Source organism: Eriocheir sinensis, chromosome 36 (genome assembly GCF_024679095.1).
Source record: "Eriocheir sinensis breed Jianghai 21 chromosome 36, ASM2467909v1, whole genome shotgun sequence".
NCBI lineage: Eukaryota > Metazoa > Arthropoda > Malacostraca > Decapoda > Varunidae > Eriocheir > Eriocheir sinensis.
Window position 1 is genome coordinate 12,820,794 of NC_066544.1, and position 25,057 is coordinate 12,845,850.

Consider the following 25,057-nt stretch of genomic DNA (forward strand, 5'->3'; position numbering starts at 1 on the left):
ACCTTAGGAGATTCCGGTGTGAGTTCCTCTTTTCCTTGTATTGAGTGGCATACTTGCAGCGTCTACTTGCTGGGCCTCACCTGTACGAAAATACTGCATAGTCCCACGGCAAGCTGCACCGCCCGCCTGTGCTGTGCCATGATGCAGCTCTGCCCTCGTGACTGCAAGACCATATTTACATTCCTGTTCAAATATTTCATTCATTTGTTACATCACATTCCTGTTAAAATGGTTCCAAATGCCTGAAACTCTTGTACTCTCTTTTTCTTTCAGTAATGGAGGAGTGTATCAAGACACCTCTCCACCCAAAATTGACCTTTCTTTTAGCTACTCTTTACTGCATCTTTTACAGGAGCAGTGGTTAGCGGACTTTTTTTTCTACACTTTCTTTTTGTTGCCTTTGAGCTGCTTCCTGTGTCGATAAAAAAATAAAAAAATAAAAAAGCCCTCTGCCGCAAGATGAGCCAAACACACAAGCACAGACCAAATAAAGCCTTGTCACTCATTCAGTCCATTAGCAGCAATTCTTATTACTCCTGAACACTGATGGCCACCTAAAAGAAACATGATCAAGCAGACAGGTCCTTGATTACCAATAATTTATTCAGAACAATAAATGACACATCGTAAGGCTTTTGCAGAAACCGTAGACAGAACAAAACATACAAAGCCCAATAAGACTGGCTCTCATATTAGTAGTAGTGTTGTGGTTGTGAGTGTTGTGAGCTAAGACACAGTAGTGAGGCCTGGCATGCAAGCCTTCGGTCCAGGCGAGACGCAGTGTTGTATGAAGACACTAAACAAAACTATACAGCCTTCTAGGGGTCACTAGGGAAAAAAAAAACAACGGGAAAGAGAAAACTAAACCCTCCAGCATGTAAAACCTTTTGACAAGTTATTTGGCGTAAGTAAAAGGATGTAAAATTATGACCTATTATGTACAGTTTGGGGAAGGTATTACATTACCGCAACACATCTGCAACAATGAAATATTCCTCACAGTGGATGACAAACACTCCCGACAGACACCTCTTCCTTGCTTAGTTCATCGATAACGCTTTATTTTGTCCTTTTTGATGTACGTTTTTAAGTTTTGTGAAACATTTTAACGCTCGGTCTCTCACTCTGTATTCCAACATGCTGTGGCTTGGGGCTGGACTAACCTACAATACCTTAGAAAGAAGTGCAGGAAAGTAATGTAAATTGCAGCACCATTTTAAAACTCTTACAGTAATATTTGTCTAATAGTGACATCATGTTTCACATTATAAAAGTGGATCTTTTTATGGCATTGCACTGTAACAAAAGCGCATTGATCATTTGCCGTATTCCAGAGCCTTGCACAGAAATAAATATTCAAAGCTACCGTATTTTACTCAACTTAGAGGAGGTAGGAGGAGATAATGCATTTACACATGGGTCAACCAAGGAAGTAATCTCAACTTCTTTACTTCAAACCATCAACATTTCTCAGCTGCAGTAACAAAAAGCATTCTGGAAATATTAGGATCAGTACAGGCGGGAACAGGGATGTGGTGGTACTAAATGTAAGCTATCAAAATCCTCGACGCCTTTCCTCTTCTCCCTCACATCCGGACACTCGTAACGCAGCATAAGATAAAAACGGAGGAACGAAAAGAGGAAAAAAGTAAAGCACTTGGTATGAATTAGATCAACATCAACCCCTTCCCCCCCATAAGTTTTCAATAATTTATCCGTTTTTTTATCGCCTATAGCTTTGAGGAGAGTTATGAATGAGTGGTAGTAGTGGTAGTGTGGTTGTGGCCTCGCTGCCTGTTCTCTAGAATGGTAGCAGCGGTGTTCTTTAGCAGTCAAGGAAGTTAGCGGCCATGAGCAGCTCCAGGGCGATTTCTGGGGCGATGGGGAACTCAGGGATCTCGGTGGAGCTGTTGGTGTAGCGCACTTTGTAGGTGAAATACATGCACACCTTCTGAAGCACGTGTGACCTGGGAAACAGTGAAGAAAACGAATTATATCCCGTTCTTGAAAATTGACGTGTGGCTAGACCGTGATAATTGTGAATCTTATATCTAGGAGGATGTGTGACCTGGGAAACAGTGAGGAAAATTACTTATATCTTGTCTTAGAAATTATATAAAAGGGCTAGACAATAACAAAAATGAATCTTATATCTAGGAGTAAATATGTATGATAATTTACATCTGCATATGATAAAGTGTTTCTGGGGATTGAAGTTTCATTCTAAGAGGTAAATAGTGAAGTTACAGTTGTGGATAAGAACAGAAATACAAAAATATAATGTAGGAATAAATAATTAAGCTTTTGAAGTAGTGATGCTCAAATATCAGTCCTGGTTCTCTCTCTCTCTCTCTCCCCCCACTAACAAATCTCATACTCACGGAATCTCTCTAAAGTTGACCTCATTTGTCTCGTTTTCAGCAAACTGTCCGGGGCCCGAGAGCATGGCTTTGATGGTGCCCGAGGTGAGTGCATGGTCCCGCTTCACGATGAACTCATGGCCGTCTGAGGAGATGAGTTTCACATACATGGCGTCAGGGCCCTCGCAGCCCCCGTACACGCGCTCCTCATCCTTGCCCTCGTCCCCCATTGTGTGAAGAGTGCCTGCAAAGAGAAATGTGGCAAGTGATATGAGATAAAATTGCATATGGAAAAAAATGTAATCCAATGTGTAGTCTTTTTTGCCTGGGTTTGCTGTGATGGGTTACTGAAAAGAGTATTTATCCCAAGTATGTTGATCTCTTGTGTGCATCGAAAAGTAGCATCCCCCCCCACGACAGCAGCGACTTGGTGGTGGGAAGCCTTTCCAATGTATGCCTCCCCAGTCGAGGCGGAATATGAATGGCTTGCATTTTTTGGAGCAGATCAGTTGAAGAAAATTAAAACACAAAGTAATTGATCTTAACAGGAGAAGGGAAAGCCATGTTAACGATCTCAGATGCAGATAAGGACTCCAACGGCCTCAAGCCACAGGGCATCTCTTTGGTTAGACGCTAGTCCGCCTCTCGTCTCCAGGGCCCAGGTTGAAATATCGGGGTGTTGGCTGATAAAGTATATCTCCTGAGTATGTCAAGTTCTCAGGAGGAGTGGTATCCGTCCCCCTGACATTACTATCTACTTACATTCACTGGTCAGGGTTATTAGTTTAAAAATTGGTTATAACTTTGTTTTTATTAATTTCTCAGAGTATTAATGTTAAATTAGCTCCCAATGTACAAATCTTATCCTTTATCAACAATTAATTTCGAGACTGCAATTAAATGCTTTACAAATCATTATCCTATCATATCTGATGGGGGATGGGGACTGGAGTTAGTAAGCATGTTCTATAAGAACTTCACCTAATACGTACAGAATCTGAGCTTCATTAACCCATTACAGCCCACTTACAACACAGACCATCCCAAATCAAAACCATCTTATGCTGAGTTACAGCCTAATGATTAACTTTTCTATTCTCTTTTCTAGGAGCAGTGCTAGTGGGCTTTTTGGGGATTGATGAGGAAAGGGTAGCCTATATTAATTTATAGACTGTGACCGTTTATTTCTGGGCAGAATGTGATGCTTTTTATTATTGGAGATAGTTATACATACTGAAAATCACCAAATGATTGACTTCTCAATGCCCAAGATGCACCCGACGTTGCCCCATTTGCACTCGTTATCACTAATCTACATAGTTAACCCACCCCTTCCGCCACCCCGCCCCGTCCCACGCTGTGTATTGCCACTGGCCCACAATGCATGCCAAATATATTTAATAACATAACAACCTACCTAACGGTTAACTCCCCCTTCTATTTTCCGAGGTCACTAGTTACTGCACTGCATTCAGAGATCATAAAAGAATCATTAATGTAAGTATTAACTTCGCAAGAGGTGGCTATCCCTTCTTCAACATTGTCTGGCCTTTTTTATTCATCTTTGTCCTTGAGTTGCTTCCTCTAACGCAAAAACTGAGAAAACAACTACTTCCTCTAAGGCAAAAAAGAGCCACTGAGAAGAACAACATGAGGATGACTGGACACTCGCAGCCCCCCAAGTCGCCCCCCGCACGAGACGCCACAAAGACCGCCCACCATCACCCCCGGGAAGCCAAGTGTCCTCCGGGAGTGCTGGCGAGCCCCTGGGGTGCCCCGTGCGTCCCTTGACCTCGGGGAAATCGATTGATACCCGCACCGCCAAAGCCTCGACCATGCACCGCCTCCCTCCTGCCGCACACCTGCCCGCCCCCACACCTGCTGCACACCTGTATCCCGGCCGCCGAGGTGTGCTACAGGGACTGATGGAACACGTAATGGCTCCGGGGTGGAGGGAAGGGTGGGAGGAGGAAAATTAGGGATGAATTACGAGGCGGGGAGGGCACTCACTCTGCCGCTGCGGGATGTAAACAAATGAGGAGGTTTCGGGCCTCTCGGCCTGGGCCTCGGGTGAGCTAACGCTGCTGATTGTCGTACTCTACTGCGTCTACTCATTTCTTCCCTTTTCCCTTCAATACATTAATTATTTTCCCTTTTTATCGGCGTCGCAGACGCCGATCAATAGATTGTCCATCTTCTTGTTGTTCTCTTCAAGTTGTTTTCCTGGCATAACCATGCATTGTAGACATGACATTGTATAATAACATTTGTTAGCCCTGATGCCCCATATAACATGGCATTATAGTTTTTTTTTTACGTCTTGGCCTATGGCGCCGGTAGGCCTTCATAGTAGGGCCTGATGGTCGGCCCCAGCCCGTTGTACGTACGTGGCGCAGGCAGAGATGGGCAAGTGCGGTACTTAGCAAGGTAGTGCGGTAGTGCCGCATCACAAAAAGTACCGCACTACCGCAAAATTTCTGAAAATACCGCACTAAAAATTCCTGCGGCACTTTTTTGCGGTAATCTGAAAGCAATCCAAGACGACATTTGCAGCGCGGCATGATCACAAATGTTTTTGTTTTTTTTACAGTGAATCGGACTCAATCAGTCAATCGGTATCAGTCATCAGAATCAGTGATTCAATCATTTTGACTTTTTAGTTATTGCTCAAAATTAAATACTAAATAGACAAAACTACTACACTGGGAGTCTTCTTTAACCCGCGCGGTGTCGGCCATTTCAACCCCGGACCCGTCCGTGGTGCCGGCCGATTTTTTTTTTTTTTTTATGAGCTTAAAAAAATCCTAAGCTCCTCGGTTACAAGGAGCATGCCATGGACTGGCAGGAGGGGGTCAAGAAGGAGGAAGAGGAGGATCGAGGACTGCTGAGGCCTGAGGAAACTGGAGAATATTTTTCTATTATATATAAAATATGATAAATAGTGAATAAATTGATTCCAAAAGTGATGTTTGGACAGCCAGGATAGGCAATGAAGTATTTTTTATTTATCTTGACTACCGCTACCGCGTACCGCACACCGCGTACCGCACTGGGAAAGCAAAAAATGGGACTGCACTACCGCAACCGCACTACTCCGGAAAAAGTACCGCACTACCACAACCGCACTAATGATTTTTCAGTACCGCACCCATCTCACGACGCAGGCAAGTGTTTATAGTGGCGCCATCTTTACTTTTCAGCATTATCCATTTTTGACCCCCAAGTTGCATAATATAAATTGTTGGGGGTGTCTTGGAGGGTCATGCGACGCCGATCTATCACATACAGTTTTTGTGCATTTAACACTTTTTTTTCTTCGTCGTCACCTTTCGCTCCCTTTCCACTCCGTCCTTTACTTTCCTTTTACTTGCTTTAATCTACATACTTATTACTTACTTACATTTCTTACATTCCCATGCTTTCCAGTCATTGCCCTTCCCCTTCCCCTAACTTTTCCTTTCTTTCCCTAAGCTTCCCTTCCCTTCCTTTCCCTTAGCTTCCCTTCCCTTCCTTTCCCTTATATTCCTCCTCTCACATTGCCAGGTTGTCGTACTCAGTCTATTGTATTTGCCAAAGCCTGTCGCTCCCACCTCATTAGGCCCCTTTCACACTTGCGGGCGTATCCTTTCAGACGGCCCGGGTGAAAACTGGCCCCCACCCGCACGAAGGTGGAAGGAGGCAGGAGAAAGACTGGAAAATATAATGAAAGCCAGGGAAGGAAAGGTCATCTGAAGGAGAGGAGAGACAAAAATAGAGCTGGACAAGGAAGGGAGATAAAGGAATAAAATTGATAAAATGGAAGACCAATAATTAAGATAGCTGGCAATAAAAAGGGAAAATTGGGAAAAAAAGAGAGAAGGGAGAGGGAAGATGAAGTAAACACGAGGGAGAAGAGTATCAAAATTCTTCCTATAAGTAAAGTTAGAAATAAAAAGTGAAATAGGAAAATGAACGCACAACAATTTAAGTCACACTGAAGTCAACCAGAATATTAAATGAGTTTTCTTCGGAGAGATGTGCCCGCCCGCCCGCAAGTGTGAAAGGGGCCTTAACGAGATTTATTTATAGTTATCGTTAAAGTCGTTAATTATTGATGTTTATTTGCAATAGTTACGGGTCGAAAACAGGAAAATACGATGTACGATAATCTGGAAACGTTGAGTGTCAATGCCCATTTTTTTTTTTTTTTAGTTGTCTCATCATTATAGTAACTCATAAAGTAACTACTGACTCTTAAGTATTATAAAGAAATCAGTGTTATTATAGGTGTGCTAATGGATTTTCTTGTTACCCTCAATAAAAAATATAAAAAATGCCCAGTAATGGTTTAATATTACAATACCACGATTACCGTCAAGGACAAAACTAGAAATAATTATCAATACTTCTATACATTAAGAAGACAATGTAGTTAAAATTCCTCTTTTATATCGTTAATTATGGAAGAAAAGGGAGAGAAAACTATCGCCCCGTCCTGAGCTACGTTTCCAGATTGTCGTACTCAGCCGTATTCGCCCATTTCAGACCAAAAACAGTCGCACCCATAAAACTAACGATGCCCATTTTTATTTATTGCTTAAAATGTTAATTACAGAAGTTTTTATGATCGTTATGCGTTAGAAATAGGAAAATCAAGTGTGGTGAGTACGATAACGTGGCATCTCTGGTCCCAAGCAACACTGTCAGATTGTCGTACTCAGCCTCATATTTACCGACTTCCGACCCTAAAACTGCTTCCTCGACCCCAATAACTGCCTTCATATATAGTTATTGTTAAAATGGTTAATAATCGGCGTTTTTTGGCAATAGCTATGACTCAGAAACCGGTAAATACGAGGCTCTGAGTACGATAACGTGGCATCACTGGTCCCAAGCAACGTTGTCAGATTGTCGTACTCAGCCTCATATTTACCGACTTTCGACCCAAAAACTGCCTCCTCGACCCCAATAATGCCTTCATATATAGTTAACGTTAAAGTGGTTAATAATTGGTGTTTCCTGGTAATAGATGGGCGTCAGAAACCGGTAAATACGAGACTCTGAGTACGATAACGTGGCATCCCTGGTCCCAAGCAACGTTGTCAGATTGTCGTACTCAGCCTCATATTTACCGACTTTCGACCCTAAAACTGCTTCCTCGACCCCAATAACTGCCTTCATATATAGTTAACGTTAAAATGGCTAATAATTGGTGTTTCCTGGTAATAGATAGGCGTCAGAAACCGGTAAATACTATGTTCTGAGTACGATAATATGGCAACGTTGGTCTCGAGGTCTCCATGGCGCCAAAACAAGAGCAAACAAGCCAAGGGAAGCTTCACGAAGTCTATTTTTCTCGCCTTTTTTACGCCGCCCGTGACTGTGTTCCTTAGTGGCAGTGAGGCGAGATAAGGCAGTGTGAGCAGAGTGATTGGAGAGCCTTATAACATCCCTGGGCGAGGTGAGTGTCGTGAATTAACGTGAAAAACATGCGGGAGGGAATCGTGACTTACCTGTATGTTCTTTTTTTCTTCTTTTGACCTGTAACGTTTTGTATCGCTTCTTAGGTCCTCCTCCTCTCGGTCCTCTTCTTTTTATCATTCACACACTTTATTTTCAATGGTACGCAACTTTCATGGAGGCGGCAGCGAAGCGATTTTTTTTTTCTTATATTTTCTTTTACCTGTATCTTTTTCTTTTTTCTTCTTTTGACCTGTAACGCTTTGTATCGCTTCTTAGGTCCTCCTCCTCTCTTTCCTCTCTTCTTATTATTCACACACTTTCCTTTTCAATGGTACTTAACTTTTATGGAGGCGCCAGCGAAGGGATTTTTTTATTTTTTTTTACCTAATTTGTCTTCCTTATGTGTGAGAGGTGGTTTGAGTGTCTTCTGCAGAATACATCATAGAGCACCAAGGTGTTCTTTGGTGTGACGCAGGTGACGGTCTAGGGTAATAGCCTTGTGCTGCCCGTGAGCTGGTGTCTCCTTTGGGGTGATGGCAGCCCAGCAGAGGTGTGTTAGCAGGGAGGGGCAGGCAGGACTTCAAAAGAGGCATAACTCGAAAAGTAGACATTTGCGATGGAAATGAGGTACAAAATCATGCAATTCACTACATTTATCACCAGAAAACATGACCCTAGTGAGAAAATCGTTGGATGGATGAAACTGTAAATTGCCCGCCACTTCTTGCAAACTTCATACTTACAATGTGCATTTCTTTTTGGACCCTCATTGCAATGCTATAACAAATGACTTCTGAAAATAGAAGGGGATCGAAGTGCGCTAAGCCCTCCCGTTAGGTAGCTTAGGTTAGTTTAAATTTATTTGGCATGCAGTGTTGGCCGACAGAAATGTGCTGCATGAGAAGGGTCAAGGCGGCGGCGGAGGTGGGTCCACTTGGGAGGTCCACTACGCGGGCCGGTGGTAAGGGGTGAGAGTGGGGTGGCGGCGGGTGCACCTCAAGCATTGTAAAGTCAGTCATTTAGTGATTTCTGAAGGAAAAAAAAAACATCTGCATAATAAAACGCATAATATTTTGTCCAGAAAAAGCAGTCAGTTTCAAAATTAGTAGGCTACCCTCTCTTCAATGATCCCTCAAGTAAATAAATTTGGTCAGCCTGCAGTTGAATTACACATCTTGGAGGGGGAACTAGAGTCAAGGATATGTGAGCCCTCAGCCGCCAAAATTCAATGGCTCTAGACTTTTCAAAACATAAATTTTAATATCAATATTTTGGCATTCATCTAGTTTAATTTAGTTACTGCACTACATTCAGAGAAATTAGACCTACACACTATCAGTATTAACCTCCTGCGAGATGGTCACCTTTCTTTTCCTATTAGCCAAAAAGTCACATAAGGAATTCAGTGGTTGAGGTAATTTAGCAGCTTCATTTTTCATGTTAGTCGGTTTAATTATTTTGTTATTTTGGTAAACAGCATCCTCACGTCAGACAATTCCTTACCTATCTCGTTCAGTCAGTTTTGTATGGCAGAAATATAACAACACTTCCGGATTGTGGTAGAATCTATTTATATAGACATTAGTTAAAATATCTATTATGCGGCGTAACTATATTTATGCTACTGTCCTAAGGTTGGCAGACTATATATAGACGATTCAATTTCAGGGAGCTTCTCTTCAAATACAGCCACCATCTAAACCCAAGGTATAAAAAGAAAAATACCCAGTAAGTGTTAAGTGATATTTAGTATTGAAATTGATGACTGACTTTGTATAACTGAATTTTCTCCCCTCTCCCCCCTTAGCATCATGGCCCCTGTGATCCCCGACTGCGGCATCTTCTCCACACCCCGCCGTGAACCTCGCCTGAAGGTGCTGACAGAGGAGCTAGAGCAGCAGCCCCCCCTTCACAGCCCCGGCACCCCCAGCCTCGCACAGCTGTCCCTCACCTCCCCCAAGGATGCCCTCAAGGCCTCTGATATACCCACAACCTCAGGTAAGGTGTTCCTGGGAAATGTTAAGTATTGAAGTATGCACATAAGAAAAAATACTGTATGCCTGTATATAGTTGCACAAGAAATACTAGATTTTCCTTTAACTCCTCTCTTTAACTTCTTTAACTCAACTAAAGAGATTTGCTTAACCCCTTGACTGAATTTCCTACAAGAAGACATCACCAAGCTACAGGAATGAAACAAAAAGTGGCTGCTACAATGCAATGAATTAAAATATAAAGCCATGCACCTTGGGAGGGGATATCCAGCATACCAATACCACATGGGAAACACTTCACTATCAACCACAGAGGCAGAGAAAGCCCTGGGAGTATATGTTACCAGGCTACCAGTGAAGGCCAAATCCGTGCCAATTGCAGCGGATGGGTTAATTATAAGGCTTATATTTTATCCTAACCTCTCTACCCATTGGCAGGGATCAGTACGAGCTTCTACAAGTCTCCCGCAGCCCCCAGCAAGGCCCACAAGTCCCCCAAGGAGCCCGCCCCCCGAGCCCCCCCACCCAAGCTTGTGAGCAAGAGGAGTAAGGGCATGGAGATCAACAGGGGAGTCGGCCATGGAATCAAGAAGCCCAAGACTAAATTACTCACTGAAAAAGCGGTGAGTGTTTGAGGGTCATATCCTTATACACTTCGGTGTCCACGCTCACTTCTTGTACTTATATTTTGCCCTTCTCTCTCTACATTATTTTTTCCATAAGTCATATTTAGGCCTTCAGCATCCATTTAGGAGGGGAAAAGTATGAGGGAAGGAAGGAAAGAAATGGTGGTACGAGGGTGGAAGGAAGGGAGGATAAGGGAAGGGAGAGGTGGAGAGGAAGGGGGAACTGCAAGAAAGGGAGGTGGCAGGGAGTCTCATTGGTTCCATGCTCTTTCAACACTAACAGAAGAAGAAGAAGATGGAGGCAACTGTCAAGAAGATCAATGCAAAGGCGCCCTACATTCCAGCCAACAGGATCGCCATGAAGTCACCACCTGTGCAGCAGAAGGTAAGGCCTCCCAGCGCCCTCAGTATAGAGGTTTTGATCCTTGTGTTTGAAGGGTCGGATTCTCAAAGATTTCAACGCCCAAGCTCACATTTCTGACAAGGCTTTCGAAGGAGTTTTGAGCATTTCCATAGGTAGTTTTATGACCCTAGTGGTGGTTTGAGCCTTCTTTTGTACCCTGAACCCTAAAAAACACTCATTAGAACCCGACTGATATCTTTTTTGGCCTTTGGAAATAGTTGATGTGTGGGTTGGAAGCTTCTGAGAATATCAATCTTAGTGTTGTCAACATATTACTATAATCTTCCTCCTGTAAATCAAGTTCTTCCTTCTTCAGTACTTCACTTGCTAATGTCTTCATGTTAAATATTAATGTAGAAATGTGCTTAGGTGGGTTATTTTAAACTCGGTGACTTATTATATAGATCTCCATCCTTCCTTCCACTTAGTGTCTTCATGTTGCCGAGTCTTCTCTTTTTCTGTCTGTCACTGTGAATCATGAGCTCTCTTTTCATTAGATTTTGATGTGTTGTAAATAGTATATGGTTGTTACTTATGTCCCACTCCTTGTCTTAGTCATTTTGTCTGTGTTTGATTTTCTGTCTGTCACTGAGATGATACATAATCTGATCACAAATACTTTGATATATATTTTGGAATGTGTTGTGTGAGGAATAGTATATGGTTGTTACTTATGTCCCACTCCTTGTCTTAGTCATTTTGTCTGTGTTTTATATATCACGTTTGGCCCTCTGCCTCTGCACTCTTATTCCAGGTAAGGGTGTTACCGATAGCAGTGACAGGTGATGTTTGTTAGTTTAATGCCAGTTTAGCATGTAAGTGTATTTTGTGTGTGAATTTGCCTTTTGATTCCAGAGAAAGCTGCAGTATTTGTCTCCCCCGGGTGTGTCTTTGTTGAATGGTGAGGTGAGGAGACTCATTACCCGTACTCTGGCTTGTGGACGGCTGCTTTCTCTTTTTTGGCTTCTGCTAATCGGCCGTATTACAAGTCGAACCTGAGAAGTTTTGGGTCCCTACAAAGGTCGGTTTAGGGGCCGTACTACAGGTCCCATCCGAGAAGTTTTGGGTCCCTACAGAGTTCGGGATGAATAATTCTGTAGAGACCCAAAACTTCTCAGATTGGACTTATAAATAATATGGCCCCTAAATCAACCTGTGTAGGGACCCGAAACTTCTCGGACTCAACTTGTAATACAGCCCGATGACTTAAAAGATAGTGAAGGAAGCATGGCTGCATGGGAATGGCATGAGTGCTTTCAGGCTACTAATACTTTGATTTTTGGCATTATATATATTAATCCTCAATTTAAACTTAACATTTTGATATCACTTTTATTCATTAGTATCTTGAAAACTTTCTTCTGGTGCTCAGATGCTTGAAATAATTTGGAGGCCTTCAAAGGTTTCATTTCATCCCTCCATTTTTGCTAATTGCTTTTGATGTCCCCTACTTTCTGTCCTTGAGTGCTGCTTGTCTCTCTGCTCCTCTGCTGCTGAGTGCCACTTGGCATTAATCAATAGGGTTATTTGAAGATATGATAATTTTGAGTGCTGATGGAAATGGGATCCTGAACATTGTCATGCTGGCAGTGCTCTCTGCATGTTGTATAAATTTTAGTCAAATGTATTTCATCCTTTGCATAGCTTTTTCTTACTTTTTTTTTCTCTCTAGACCAGCCAGAACAAAATTAGCTATAGCTGCAGCCAGTGAGGTGCATAGTCCAGCTACAGAAGTGTTTTCCCAAGAGTTGTTTGTGCCTGGAATTCTCAAGTGTTGGGAATATGCCATGTTGCAAATGTCATAATGTTTCAGTCAAAAGTGAATTCCTGTCACTGCAGGGTTAAGATAGTCACTTGTTATCAACTATCAATATGTTTCTCTTATGAAACTTCAAATGTAGCTGAATGTTACTTAATTTTTCTCAAACTGTTTTTATCACCTCCCGAAATTGACCCCTCTTTTGGCCACCTCTTTGGATTCTTTTTAGGAGCAGCGAGTAGCGGGATTTTTTTTTATTATTGTTTCCTTTTTTTTTGTGCCCTTGAGCTGTCTCCTTTGTTGTAAAAAAAAAAAAAAAAAAACATCATCATATCAGCAAGGGTTTTATTTGTTTTACTTACCAGTCTTACACTTTATCTCCTTTATCTTCCATTCTCTTGTGTTTTGTGTGTGTTGAGTTACAGACTTTGCAGCTTGTAGTGCTTGTCCAGTTCTGCTTTACCTATTGCACTGTGCTTGATGATAAGAAAGTAGTTATTTATCTGTTATAATTTAAGAATGAAGCATGTACTAACTAAGAATACTGTAACACACACACGGACACTCTTACGAGGCTGACTCATTCCTACAAGATCAATATATGGAAGTAAGAATATGCAAATTAATGACACCTACTATTCAAGGTCACCATAAGCATCACACCTAAAGGGGCTATTACACTGGGCAAATTTTCCGTGGATCTTCAGTCAAACCACGATTTCCGCTGGCGTGGTTCTTATATTTCCGTTGTTTTCTGACGTGTCCATGACCTTCCAAAGCTATGGTAGATTTCACTGAAGGACGAGGGTATTACTCACCATCATCATCATCAGCAATAACAAGAAACAAATGAGAACCACGCTAGCAGAAATCGTGGTTTGACTGATCCACGGAAAAGTGTCCCAGTGTAATAGCTCCTTAATACAGTGACCATAATGAGTTCCACCTTGAGCACTAAACACACACTACCCGACACAGCCCCCAGAACACCAAATAACATCATGATACTTGGCCCATTTTGTCACACTTCTGAACCTAAGTGCATCTATTGTAAAATGCTCTCACGGAAGTTGTAGGCGTTTCCATGGGTGGTTTCGTGACCCTGGTGGTGGTTTTGGAAGGCTTCTACACTATGAACGGGGAAAACACCCTTGGGAACCTGATGTACCTTAGCTGAGGCCTCTAGAAATAGTCATAACAAGAGCTGAAAATGTTTGACGATAGGAGTGTTTTGCCCTCTGAATCTCCCCCATCCACTCCACCCACACAGCTTCCAAAGAGAGAAGTTGTTAAAGGATAGAAAGACAGGAAGACCACAGACAACAGAGACCTAGGAAGCAATACAAAAATGGTTTAAAGAAGTAACAAAATATTCTATTGAAGGGAATTGTCAAACTTTACTTCTTATTTTGGGGTTTTGGAAGACTTCTACACCATGATCAGAAAAACACTCAATGGAACTTGGTGTACTTTCTCTGCAGCCTTTAAAAATAGTCATAACAAGAGCCGGAAATGCTTAATGATAGGAGTGTTTGCCCTGTGACCCCTCTGACCCTCTCTCACCCACCTGTATCTTTCCCTCACAGCAGCCTGAGGACTCCATCTTGCCCGAACCCTCCAGCGGCAAGTTCTTCACCAGCCGCTCCCGTGCCGCTGCGACCGTCCAGATCAGCAAGAACATAAAGTGAGTGGAGGCAAGAATTCTGTGTGTTGCTTCACATTCTTGTTTCCTTTTGTGCGGTTATGTGATCAAGAAGAATGTAAAGTATATGTGATGTCATTGTGTTCATTGCTTGTCCGTTCCCTTCCTTCTCTTTTCCTCCTCTGGTTCTTCTTTCACTTCGCTCTCCTCTTCATCATCCTCTCCATTCTCCTCTTCTACCACTTCATTTTCCTTTTCTTCCGCCTTCTCTTTCCCTTCCCCGTTGCTCTCCGTTTCCTGTCTTCCTCTATATCATTATCCCTTTCCTCCTCCTCCTAACACTCTATCCTATGTTCCCTTTCTTTGGTCTTCCTCCTTATTTTCTTCTTTCTCTTTGCTCTCCTCTTCTTCCTCCTCCCCTATCCCTCCTCTTCCTCGTCTCTCCCACACAGGCTGTCAGCTAAGTATGGAGACGTGTCCCTGAACCAGAAGGGCCGAGGCTTTGCCAAGAAGAACATAGGGCGCCAGCTGGAGGAGAAGCTGGACCAGTACCTGCAGCAGTCCCGCCTCACCAAGGGGTACGTGGGGCTGGGGAGGGATGTGTACTCTTAACCTGGTAGCAGCGACGGGCCAAATTTGTGGCTTTACCGTGTACCAGCGACGGGCCAAATTTGTGGCTTTACCGTGTACCAGCGACAGGCCAAATTTTTGCCACAATAGAAACCCCCAAAAATAGATGATGCATAAACTGATCACAATTGCGTTGATATATATTATGAAATGGTTTGCGTGAGTGATGATTTTTGCTCATTATTCTCACAGAGGGGCCTGTATGAAACATGATCCCCGCAGCTACCGGGTTAAGCATTGTTGTGTTTCAGACGTGGATATGAAAGAGAGACAGTGACACTAAAGTAAAAAGAATAAAAGAAAGAAATGGGAGGCAGGTGAGAGGACAAAAATAATACCTGATGAGTTAACAAGTGGGTGGTGTATTTAGCTTACTTGAAAAGACTTGGTCCACACCTGAAATTGACCTCACTTTTCGCCGCTCTTTACTTCCGTCTGTTATGGGAGCGGTGAGTAGCGTGTTTTTTTTTTTTTTTTTTTTTTTCCTACACTTTTTGTTGCCCTTGAGCCATCTCCTGTGTTGTTAAAAAAAAAATGTATCAGGCTCCCATTACGACTATTTTCCAAGGCCACAGGGAAGATTAACCCGACTTCCATGGGTGATTTTCTAGTTCAGAGTGCAAAGGTCATGTAACACTATCACTGGGATCACAAAACAGTTATCAAGACACCTCTCCGCCCGAAATTGACCTCTCTTTTGGCTACTTTTTACTTTTGTGGAAGCGGCGAGTAACTTTTTTTTTTTGTGTGTGTGTGTGTGTGTGTACTCTTTTTGTTGCCCTTGAGCCGTATCCTTTAATGTAAAAAAAAAAAAAAGCCCAGCAACTTCTACAAGAGGCTTTTCAAATAGGCAAATTGATGTGTTGATACGTGAAAGAACACAGGCTTAATACACTCCCTTATACCACCAGGATGACCACCTTTGTAATACCTGGATTGGAGCAACGATTATCGGGCTTTTCTTTCTACGCTTTCTTTTTGTTGCCCTTGAATTGTCTCCTATGCTCTAAAAACAAAACAAAAAAAATTCACATCAACCTACCTGTGTACATACCCATTTCACCTCTCCTGTATGTTGTTATTTCCAGCATCAATGAAGTGTTGCCGCTCCCCTCTGTGGCGAGCACCCCCCGGCCTGGCCCTACCCGCGTGCCCTCCAGCCCCTCACCCACCAAGAGGGTCACCCAGGGCAGGAAGCGTGCGCCCTCCCCCAGAAAGACAGCCGCCACCGCCACACAGAAGCAGCCCAGCACCTCCACGGATGGCGAGCTGCAGGATATGGAGGCCATCGTGAAGGAGTGGGACAAGGAGGATATGGTTAGTTGCTGAGAGGGATGTTCATGTGTCTCGGTAATGATAAAAATGGATGAGCTTCTTTGCTAGCTAGTATTGTGATTTGTGATGCAAGAGAAATGTTGGAAATATACTTTAATGAGAATGGGGATGAAGACCAGAGGAGGAAGGGAACGTAAAATAGAGGAAAGGAAGAGGAAAGCAAAGGAGTAGGGGCATAGGAGGAAGGGAACATAAAATAGAGGAAAGCAAGGAGTAGGAGCAGAGAAGGAGGAAGAAGAGGAAAGCATAATGGAAGGAAAAGAGAATGAGGAGGAGGAATATCAGAGAAGAAAAGATCAGAAAGACAGCAAATAATAAGTGCTATATGCTTCAAAGAGTCTCCAATTGGCCACTTGTCCTATATAAAGCACCTGAACCTTAAGAATAAGTGGTTCAAATACTGGCTGAGTTAGATTGAATTGTCTAAGTATGGCCCAACGTATACTCTCCTTAAGTGATAGGAAGGTTAAGAGGAAAAATCTATATATATATACTGTAAAACATCATAGCTTATATCTATCATTTTATTTATTTATTTATTTTTCAGGAGGAAGGACGTCGGTCATCGCCAAGAAAACAACAGGTAAAGTTTTGTTCTCGTTTGGAATCCCGTAAGAAATTGTCTGAGTAGCTTCAAAGGGAAAAAAATTAGGAAATGGCTGTTTGAAAGATCCTATAGATGATACTGGCTGTGTGAGATTCTTAACCTTAATATCAGTCACAAATTGTATTATCTTTCAAAATTCTTGTCCAGTGTATTATATCCCAGTAGCTGCGGGGATCATGTTTCTTAAAGACCCCTCTAAGCAAGAAAAATGAGGAAAAATCATCACTCATGCAAACAATTTCATAATATATATCAATGCATTTATAATCAGTTTATGCATCATCTATTTTGGGGGGTTCATTCATATCATAGCGAAAATTTGGCCCGTCGCTGGCTACACGGTAAAGCCTCAAATTTGGCCCATCGCTGCTACTGGGATATAATTATAAAAACTGGTTGAAAAAATGTAGTATGTCCTCTACTGACAAATCAACTCTTCTTTCAGCGTGCAAGTGCTTCAGAGTTTAACGAGACCCCACAGAAACACAGCGGCTTGTCAACACCCACCCGGCGATCACCCAGGAAGATGATGAGGGACAGCTGTGCCTCACCACTCCGCAAGTCACCAAGGAAGGGGATGGGTAGCAGCTGTGCCTCACCAGCCCGCAAATCACCAAAGAAACAGGTTGCCGAGAGTCACACCCCACTCCGAGGTTCACCACGTAAACTCCAGCATGACCAGATGGACTCACCAAGCAAGGGTTCTCGTGCCAGCCAGGCGGTGATGGAGGGTGTCAGTGCTTCGCCGAGGAGGAGGTCCCCGAGGAAGCTTGAGAGGCCCACCCCAAAGAAGGTTGAGAAGGAGGAGGAGGAGGAGAAGGAAGAAGGAAAGCCAGTCACTCCAGAGGCTCAGTCGTCCAAGGAAGTGAAGTATTTCCCGATTTTCTACCCCAAGACCAGACTTTCCGAGTGTCATATCCTGAAAAGTAAACATGGAGGAAGGTAAGTTGGCCTGTTCTTGTTACATTTACTTTTATTTATTTTTATTTATTTGTTTATCTGATCATATTTATTTTTTTATTTCCTTCTTTCTTTCTTTCTTTTTTTTTTTTGTGGGGGGGGGGGGTCATAGGGTGGGCGAGGCGACACGTACCCCAGCGTATGCCCCCACTGATTGACTGACTGATGCTATTATTACGCTTATGATTTATTTGTTTATTTTATTTTTTTATTTATTTTTTTCACTGATGGCAGAATCCTCATTTATGCCACTTAAATATCTTCCTACTCTTTCTCGTGCAATTTTTTTCCTTCTAGTTTTTACAGGCCAATTTTAAACTATCCTTTCATGCTACATAAGAGGATGATGATGATGATGATGGTAATAATTCCTTCACCATTTCTCTCCACTCCATTTCAACTCCCACCTACTCCCAGCTACAGAAAAAAAGGGATAACATTGATGATGGTGCAAAGAAAAGGGATAACAATGATGATGCAAAAGAAGGGTACCGATGATAATGATGGTGATGAATACAGAGTCTTTACCATTGCTCTCCACTTCCAGCCTCAAGAAGACACCCCTAGGGAAGAACGACACACAGATGATGATTGACGCTGGGCAGAAGGAGTTTGGGGCGCGCCACTGCCCCATGTGTGGACTGCTGTACGAAGTGGGCAACCCCGAGGACGAGGCTTCACACATCGAGTACCACCACCACATGTCCGCTGCTCTCAGGCACAACGTAAGTCAGCCCCAAACTTTAGCGGCTTCGGATGAGTGGAGTATTGGTGGGCAGCATGAGCCAAGCAAGTCATACATCGCGGCACCTTATCTATTGACCTGTCTTTCGGCCACTCCTCTTGACTCTTTTGTAGGAGCAGTGAGTAGCCGGCTTTTTTTTCCCCTATTATTGTTTCCTTTTCTTTTTGCCCTTGAACTGTTTCCCTTACTGTAAAAAAAATTCACCTGTGCCACTAACAGGCTGGGGGTTGACCTAAAGCCCCCCCTCCCCCCCCAAAAAAAAAGAAGTCTACCCCCTCTATAGGCAGCATAAAAGAAAAAGGGAGAAAGAGAGAAAATTGTAACAGCATGTAGCACGAGGGTTGTGTTCAGGCAGAGGGCAGTTACCAGACACTCCCTCTGAAGATAATAAAAGGTAGACACTCAAGCTGATCCCTTTTTTGCAGGAGCAGGACTTTTTGTTTGTTCTTTTGCCCTTCAACTCCTTCTGTAACTAAAGTATTAATGCTCAATGCTCAAGGTATTCCCTTTTTGCAGGAGCAGTGGTTAGCTTTTTTTTTCTTTCTTTTTTCCCCCACCTCCTTCTGTTACTGTAAAGAATAAAATGCCAAACTTTGATGAAAATATTCCTAAACACACAAAGTACAAGAAGTTAGTCTCGTGTGATTGATATAATATTTTTACAAGGATGATGCAAGTGTTCCACCCATTTTGTCATGATGCAGGTGGCTTATTATTGGCTTTATGAGGATAGAATAGAAGTATCTTTTTACCATAGCCCATTTTATACTTGTTAATCAAAATATTTTCCTTTCCTTTCTTTTTTTATAGGGGTGGAAGAGGGAAAACCTGGCACGGGATCTCGACCACCTTGGGGGCCGTGTGCTGGTGGTGTCATCACAGGACTCCCAGAGCTGGTGGCAGAAGGTGGAGGAGGTGCGGGAGGTGGTGGACAACGAGCTGGGCTTCTCCGAGAACAGCATCAAGACCCGGGAGAACACCAAGGTCTTCCTGTACGTGCTGGAGCGCCAGGTGGTGGGCTGCCTCATCGCTGAGAAGATCAACAAGGCTTACCGCGTGGTGCCCCAGCAGCCACGGCAGGAGGATTCTGGCCGCCTGGTGTGTTGCTCCCAGGCCCCCACCAAGGTGTGGGTTGGGATCAGCCGGGTGTGGGTCCTGCAGGCACACAGAGGGAAGGGCATTGCCACCACGCTGGTGGACGCCATGAGGAACAACATGATCAAGAACCACATCCTCTCCATCGACCAGTTTGCCTTCTCTGACCCCACTGAGGTCGGCCTCAGCTTTGCTGAGAAGTACGCCGGGAAGCCAGATTTCCTTGTGTACCGGCGAGAGTTCTAGTTCTTATAAGGCAAGAAAGCAGCTGTAGTAAGGTCTTCATATATCTTGTGATTGCTTTAAAAAATCTTAGCTGTAAATGGAAACATTTATTTTTTTAGTTTTATACCATAGGAAGATTTTCATTACACTGCTGTAGTGTCAAGGTGGAATGAAGGAGGCCCGGAGGTACCAGGGACAATCAGTTGTAGCTGCTCACAAGGAACCTTCTCCAGAGAAATGACAAAATGGTAAAGAAATTTGTGCAGGAAGTTGCTCTTTACAAAATACTTTGGATAAGTTTATGTTTAGGTGTGGATTATTGTTCTGCTGTGAATGATTTATTGCCTGGTGGGCACTGTTATCTAAAAAAGGTGCTTATTTGAATCAAATCAATGAAGAACAAAGTAGTAATGCTTTTGTTACATTTTACATTCGGGATTGTAGTTTTAATACAAATAATTTATTTTTCATATATGTACATAATCCAATCATCAGACTGGATGCCAGATAGTTTATAATGTTGCTGAAGCAATTTCTCTCAAGCCTCAGCGCTGGGTGAGAAGGATTTGGCTGTGACTGTAACGGCTTATGTTAGTGGAGGAAGCTGTGTGTGTCTAGAACTGTCTGGCAGGACCTTGAGCAGGTGGCTGACATCACACAAATGTCTGGTAGGATCTGATCTTGAAGAAAGGATTCACAGTGGCAGGTTGTCCCCACAAGATGTATGTCATATTGGTACAAACTTTACATTTCTATTATATAATTCATGTCTTTTCATGTTCAATTATCTTGATCAGCTCAAAATGAATGAAATTGAAATTAAGATGCCTAAATCATCATTAATTTGTATCACAATTTTGTTGTTTTGAACTACAATTTGGCTTAATTTTAGGATTTTTCGTATAAAGTGAATTCTTTATAGCACTTGCAGTGATCTGTGTGTTGCGTATCCTCAGGTTATTGACCAATTTTTATTTTTTGTTCAGTAGAGGAAAACTTTTATACTGAATGTGTCAGAGATGAATAAATCTATAATTTTCTCCATTATTTGAAGCATGCACATTCCTTGTGAGGATGACAGGTGCAGGTCAGTGTTGGGCCGGGCGGTGGAGGCAGTGGCTGGCCATGCAGTGCACTGGGTGTGGCTCGCTTTAATAAGTTGTTATATCAAGACGTAGGCTTAAGGGAAAATGTACAGAAAGGTTGCTGGGTAAAATAATACAAATACTTCCCCTTTTTAAGTTTAAAGCATTTAATTTCATTTGATGTAGCTTAGATATACCCTGCAAATTAACATTCTTTGATATCTACTACTTTCATATGCCAAGTTTGAGGCTGACAAAAGTTATTCCTCAAAAAGCTACCAAAGTCAATACTTGAAATGGTTTATTTATTTTTTTTTTTTTTTTTTTTTTTACAACAAAGGAGGCAGCTCAAGGGCAACAAAAAAAGAAAACCAATAAAAAAAAAAAAGCCCGCTACTCGCTGCTCCTAAAATAAAAGTGGATAAGAGTTCTTCAAAGGTAAAACTAATTCTTCTACCTGCACTCATTTACTTTAATACATCCCCGTAAATGAATATTAATAGAACTTTGAAATTATTTGACTGAATATTTGACATGAACAAAAAAAGTTAATGTAGTTTAGGGGGACAGCCTTTGCAATGGCCCCCTTCTGGATCTGGATATGGAGCCCAGCTTGCAGCCTCTTATTTACAACTTTACCTGGTTTATACTTTAACCACCAATCTGTGCAGTAAGTTCAATGACGAAAAAAAAAGTTATTCAATGTGACGTAGTTTTTGGGGACAGCCTTTGCAATGGTCCCTCAATGTATCCCTTTTCTCTCTTATTTGCAACTTTATCTGCTTATCTTTCCTCAGCAAGTTCAATGACAAGAAAGAAAAAAAGTGATTCAATCTGACGTAGTTTTGGGGGACAGCCTTTGCAATGGTCCCTCAATGTATCCCTTTTCTCTCTTATTTACAACATGATCTGCTTATCTTTCCTCAGCAAGTTCAATGACAAGAAAGAAAAAAAAAGTGATTCAATCTGACGTAGTTTTGGGGGACAGCCTTTGCAATGGTCCCTCAATGTATCCCTTTTCTCTCTTATACAACTGTATCTGCTTATCTTTCCTCATCAAGTTCAATGACAAGAATTTAAAGAAAAAAAATGATTCAATCTGATGTATTTTGGCGGGAGAGCCTTTGCAATGGTCCCTCAATGTATCCCTTTTCTCTCTTATTTACAACTGTATCTGCTTATCTTTCCTCATCAAGTTCAATGACAAGAAAGAAAAAAAGTGATTCAATCTGACGTAGTTTTGGGGACAGCCTTTGCAATGGGCCCTAAATGTATCCCTTTTCTCTCTTATACAACTGTATCTGATTATCTTTCCTCATCAAGTTCAATGACAAGAAAGAAAAAAAAGTGATTCAATCTGACGTAGGGGACAGCCTTTGCAATGGTCCCTAAATGTATCCCTTTTCACTTTTATTAACAACTTTATCTCTGCTTATCTTTCCTTTTCCACCTGCAACAATAAACAACCTGCCTGGCCTCCCTATCGTGTCAGTGTAGACGTTGAACAACTACCTTTCCCTAAACGTGATTGGCTTCCCCATGTCCTCCAGGATCACTTCATGGTCAAACTGTCCAAGTACCCCCGTGTTCGGGCTGTCCATGTGTACTGTGATGGCTCCGTAGATGGCAGCAGGTCGGGCTGTGGCGTGTTTATCCGGGATCACGCTTCCCCCACCCAGTACACTGACATTGAGGTTACCAGGCGGCTGCCGGGGGTACTGTCCTCGACCCAGGCTGCTGAGTATGCCATCCCTTGAGGCTTCTCACTGTAGCAGCTTTGCACGAAAATGTCTACTTGTTTGTTGATAGCCAGGCTGCATTGCATGAACTTGTGTCCTCCTCCCCTGCCGACTGTGATCTTGTAGCTAAGTGCCTGACTGCCGTCCGTGCCCTTGAGGCCGCAGGTGCCACGGTCCACTTCACCTGGGTGCCCTCTCATGTGGGCATCCAGCTCAATGAGAAGGCAGACTGCCTTGCTCGACGAGCCCTTCAGGATGACACAGTGGACCCTGGCACTGACTATACGCTTAGCTATGTTAAGAATAGACTTAGGCATTATTCACATGATAGCATTGCTACCCAACTCAGACACTGCTGTGACAATGGCAGCGCCAGCAGCCTCCACTATGTTAGTGTCTCCCAGCGCTGTGTTTACCCCTATGGGCGACACAGTACCCCTCAGGATGTGGTAGCAATGCGCCTTAGGCTATAGGTACTACTGGGAGGTTAGTAACTCCCCTGGTGTCTGCTGCACGCTCTGTGCCAGGCCGAGGGACACACACTGCATCACTATGTCATGGAATGCCCTCTCATTGCTCAGTTTAAGCCACGGGACTGCCTTGACCTGCCCCAGACAATTTGTTGGCTCCTGAACCATGATGTCCTCCCTGCTATCCTCAAAGAACACCCTCAGTTTGCACCAAGGTGGTGATGCCGTGTGTGGCAGCCTGAACTACTGCCGTGCTATACAAGGCTGTGATCTCTGCAGTATTTTACTTTAAGGACTAGTATTACTCTATCTCTGTATTCATTCCCATCTAGTGCTTGGGCAATGTTCTCCATCCCCACATTTTATTGTCTTAATGTCCAGGGGGAGGTGCCGCCCCCTCCCTTGTTGTGCTTTCCTTCCTGCCATTGTGTCTTTTTAATTTCATGGTGCTCCCTACACATGTATTAATAGTTGTATAATCACACTCTGTCCTGCCTGGGGGTTGGGATGGCATGTTCCTCCCTTCTCCCTTGTTGTTTACCTGCAACAATAAACTATCAATCAATCAATCAATCAATCAATCCTTCAATCTCTTCAGTATTTCGGTGACCCTGTTCGAAGGTCCCATCTCCCAGACCCAGACCTTTCGCCTCATGTAAACAAGCCACAAGAAGAAGAAGAAGAGCAGCATCTCTGGGCACACGTGGTCGCTGCCGCCTTAATTATCTCACCTTTGCCTTCTTACACACCTGGGCCGCCATGTTCCTGCGCTACTACCTCAACAAGCAGGGCGAGAGGGTCTACACACTCAAGGTAAGGCACAGCGGGGCTCGAAATGGGGTGTGGTGGCTGGGTTGTGTGACTCGTGGCCGACTCGCTAACATTTTTTTTTCATTGTCTTCTCTTGATCAGTTTTGAGTAGTTTTTTTGTTTGTTTTTGTTTTTCTCTTTAGTTTTATTGTGTATTATGTTTCGTGTGGTGAATAAAATCTCCTATTCGTAAAAAAAAAAAAAGCCTCAATTTGTTTTTCATTATCTTGTCTTGGTCTAGTTTTGAGTTGTTTTTGTTATTAGTTTTTTGTCTTCGTTTAGATTTATTGTGTATTAGGTTTTGTGTGCTTAATAAAATGTCGGTAAAGATTCGTATTAGGTCCGTGCCAGTATCTCATAATCTACTTTATGAAACATCAGTATCTCTTCATATATCTTTTCTACAAACCTTCAACAGTCATGGAAACGCTTTGAAAATCCAATTCAAGGACTTTTGTTTTTACTCTTGAAAATATGGGATAATGTTTACGAAAGCGCGTCGCCTCCTCTGCTGGCTGCGGCGACGCTGCAGCTGCCGCAGCCGCAAAATAGCTTGCAGAGGGCTTAGGGTCGGGAAGTATATTTAAACTACTCCAACCGGCAGAAATATAACAACACTTCCAGATTGCGGCAAAATTTATATGTTGATGATACGTAGTTTAAACATCCATTATGCGGCATAACCATATTTATGCTACGGTCCTAAGGTCGGCAGTGACTAGGTATTGACGATTCATTTTGGGGGGAGCTACTCTTCAAATACTACTGCCGTCTGAGGGTTAATCAGTTTTATCAAATCTGCTAACTAACGGAGTAAATTAATCTAGAAAACAATTTAATCCCACTTTATATATATACTGTATGCAAACTGAAAATACGATGCTTGATTTTCTTGTTGGATAATTTTGTCTAGTAGTCTAATATCATGTCAGATGGTGTCTAATATAATGTCAGATAATTTTGTCTTGTATAATATCATGTCAGATAAGGTCTAACATAATGTCAGATAATTTTGTCTTGTATAATATCAAGTCAGATAAGGTCTAACATAATGTCAGATAATTTTGTCTTGTATAATATCATGTCAGATAAGGTCTAATATAATGTCAGATAATTTTGTCTTGTATAAT

The 25,057-nt window shown here is 42.6% G+C and overlaps 2 protein-coding genes across 7 annotated transcripts; one reads left to right on the forward strand and one right to left on the reverse strand.

Moving 5' to 3' along the window:
• Positions 1 to 585: 585 nt before the first annotated feature.
• LOC127007839 (elongin-C) lies at positions 586 to 4,459 on the reverse strand. Of its 2 annotated transcripts, none has more exons than XM_050879228.1 (3): positions 4,371 to 4,459; positions 2,382 to 2,604; positions 586 to 1,967 (listed from the first exon to the last, which is right to left on the reverse strand). In XM_050879228.1, the coding sequence occupies exons 2-3, from the start codon at positions 2,588 to 2,590 to the stop codon at positions 1,826 to 1,828; spliced, it is 351 nt and encodes a 116-aa protein (XP_050735185.1). In that variant the 5' UTR covers positions 2,591 to 2,604; positions 4,371 to 4,459; the 3' UTR covers positions 586 to 1,825. The 2 variants fall into 2 exon arrangements, with proteins under 2 accessions (XP_050735185.1, XP_050735186.1); XM_050879229.1 differs by having other exon boundaries at positions 4,250 to 4,378.
• Positions 4,460 to 7,626: 3,167 nt separating this feature from the next.
• LOC127007840 (N-acetyltransferase ESCO2-like) lies at positions 7,627 to 20,869 on the forward strand. 5 transcript variants are annotated; one of them, XM_050879230.1, is made up of 12 exons: positions 7,627 to 7,800; positions 9,610 to 9,800; positions 10,235 to 10,419; positions 10,706 to 10,807; positions 11,681 to 11,731; positions 14,171 to 14,268; positions 14,679 to 14,804; positions 15,945 to 16,173; positions 16,739 to 16,774; positions 17,244 to 17,740; positions 18,306 to 18,483; positions 19,314 to 20,869. In XM_050879230.1, exons 2-12 carry the CDS (start codon positions 9,614 to 9,616, stop codon positions 19,842 to 19,844), a joined length of 2,220 nt encoding a protein of 739 aa, XP_050735187.1. In that variant the 5' UTR covers positions 7,627 to 7,800; positions 9,610 to 9,613; the 3' UTR covers positions 19,845 to 20,869. The 5 variants fall into 5 exon arrangements, with proteins under 5 accessions (XP_050735187.1, XP_050735189.1, XP_050735190.1 ...); XM_050879232.1 differs by having other exon boundaries at positions 14,174 to 14,268; XM_050879231.1 differs by lacking the exon at positions 7,627 to 7,800 and adding an exon at positions 9,270 to 9,509.
• Positions 20,870 to 25,057: the final 4,188 nt, after the last annotated feature.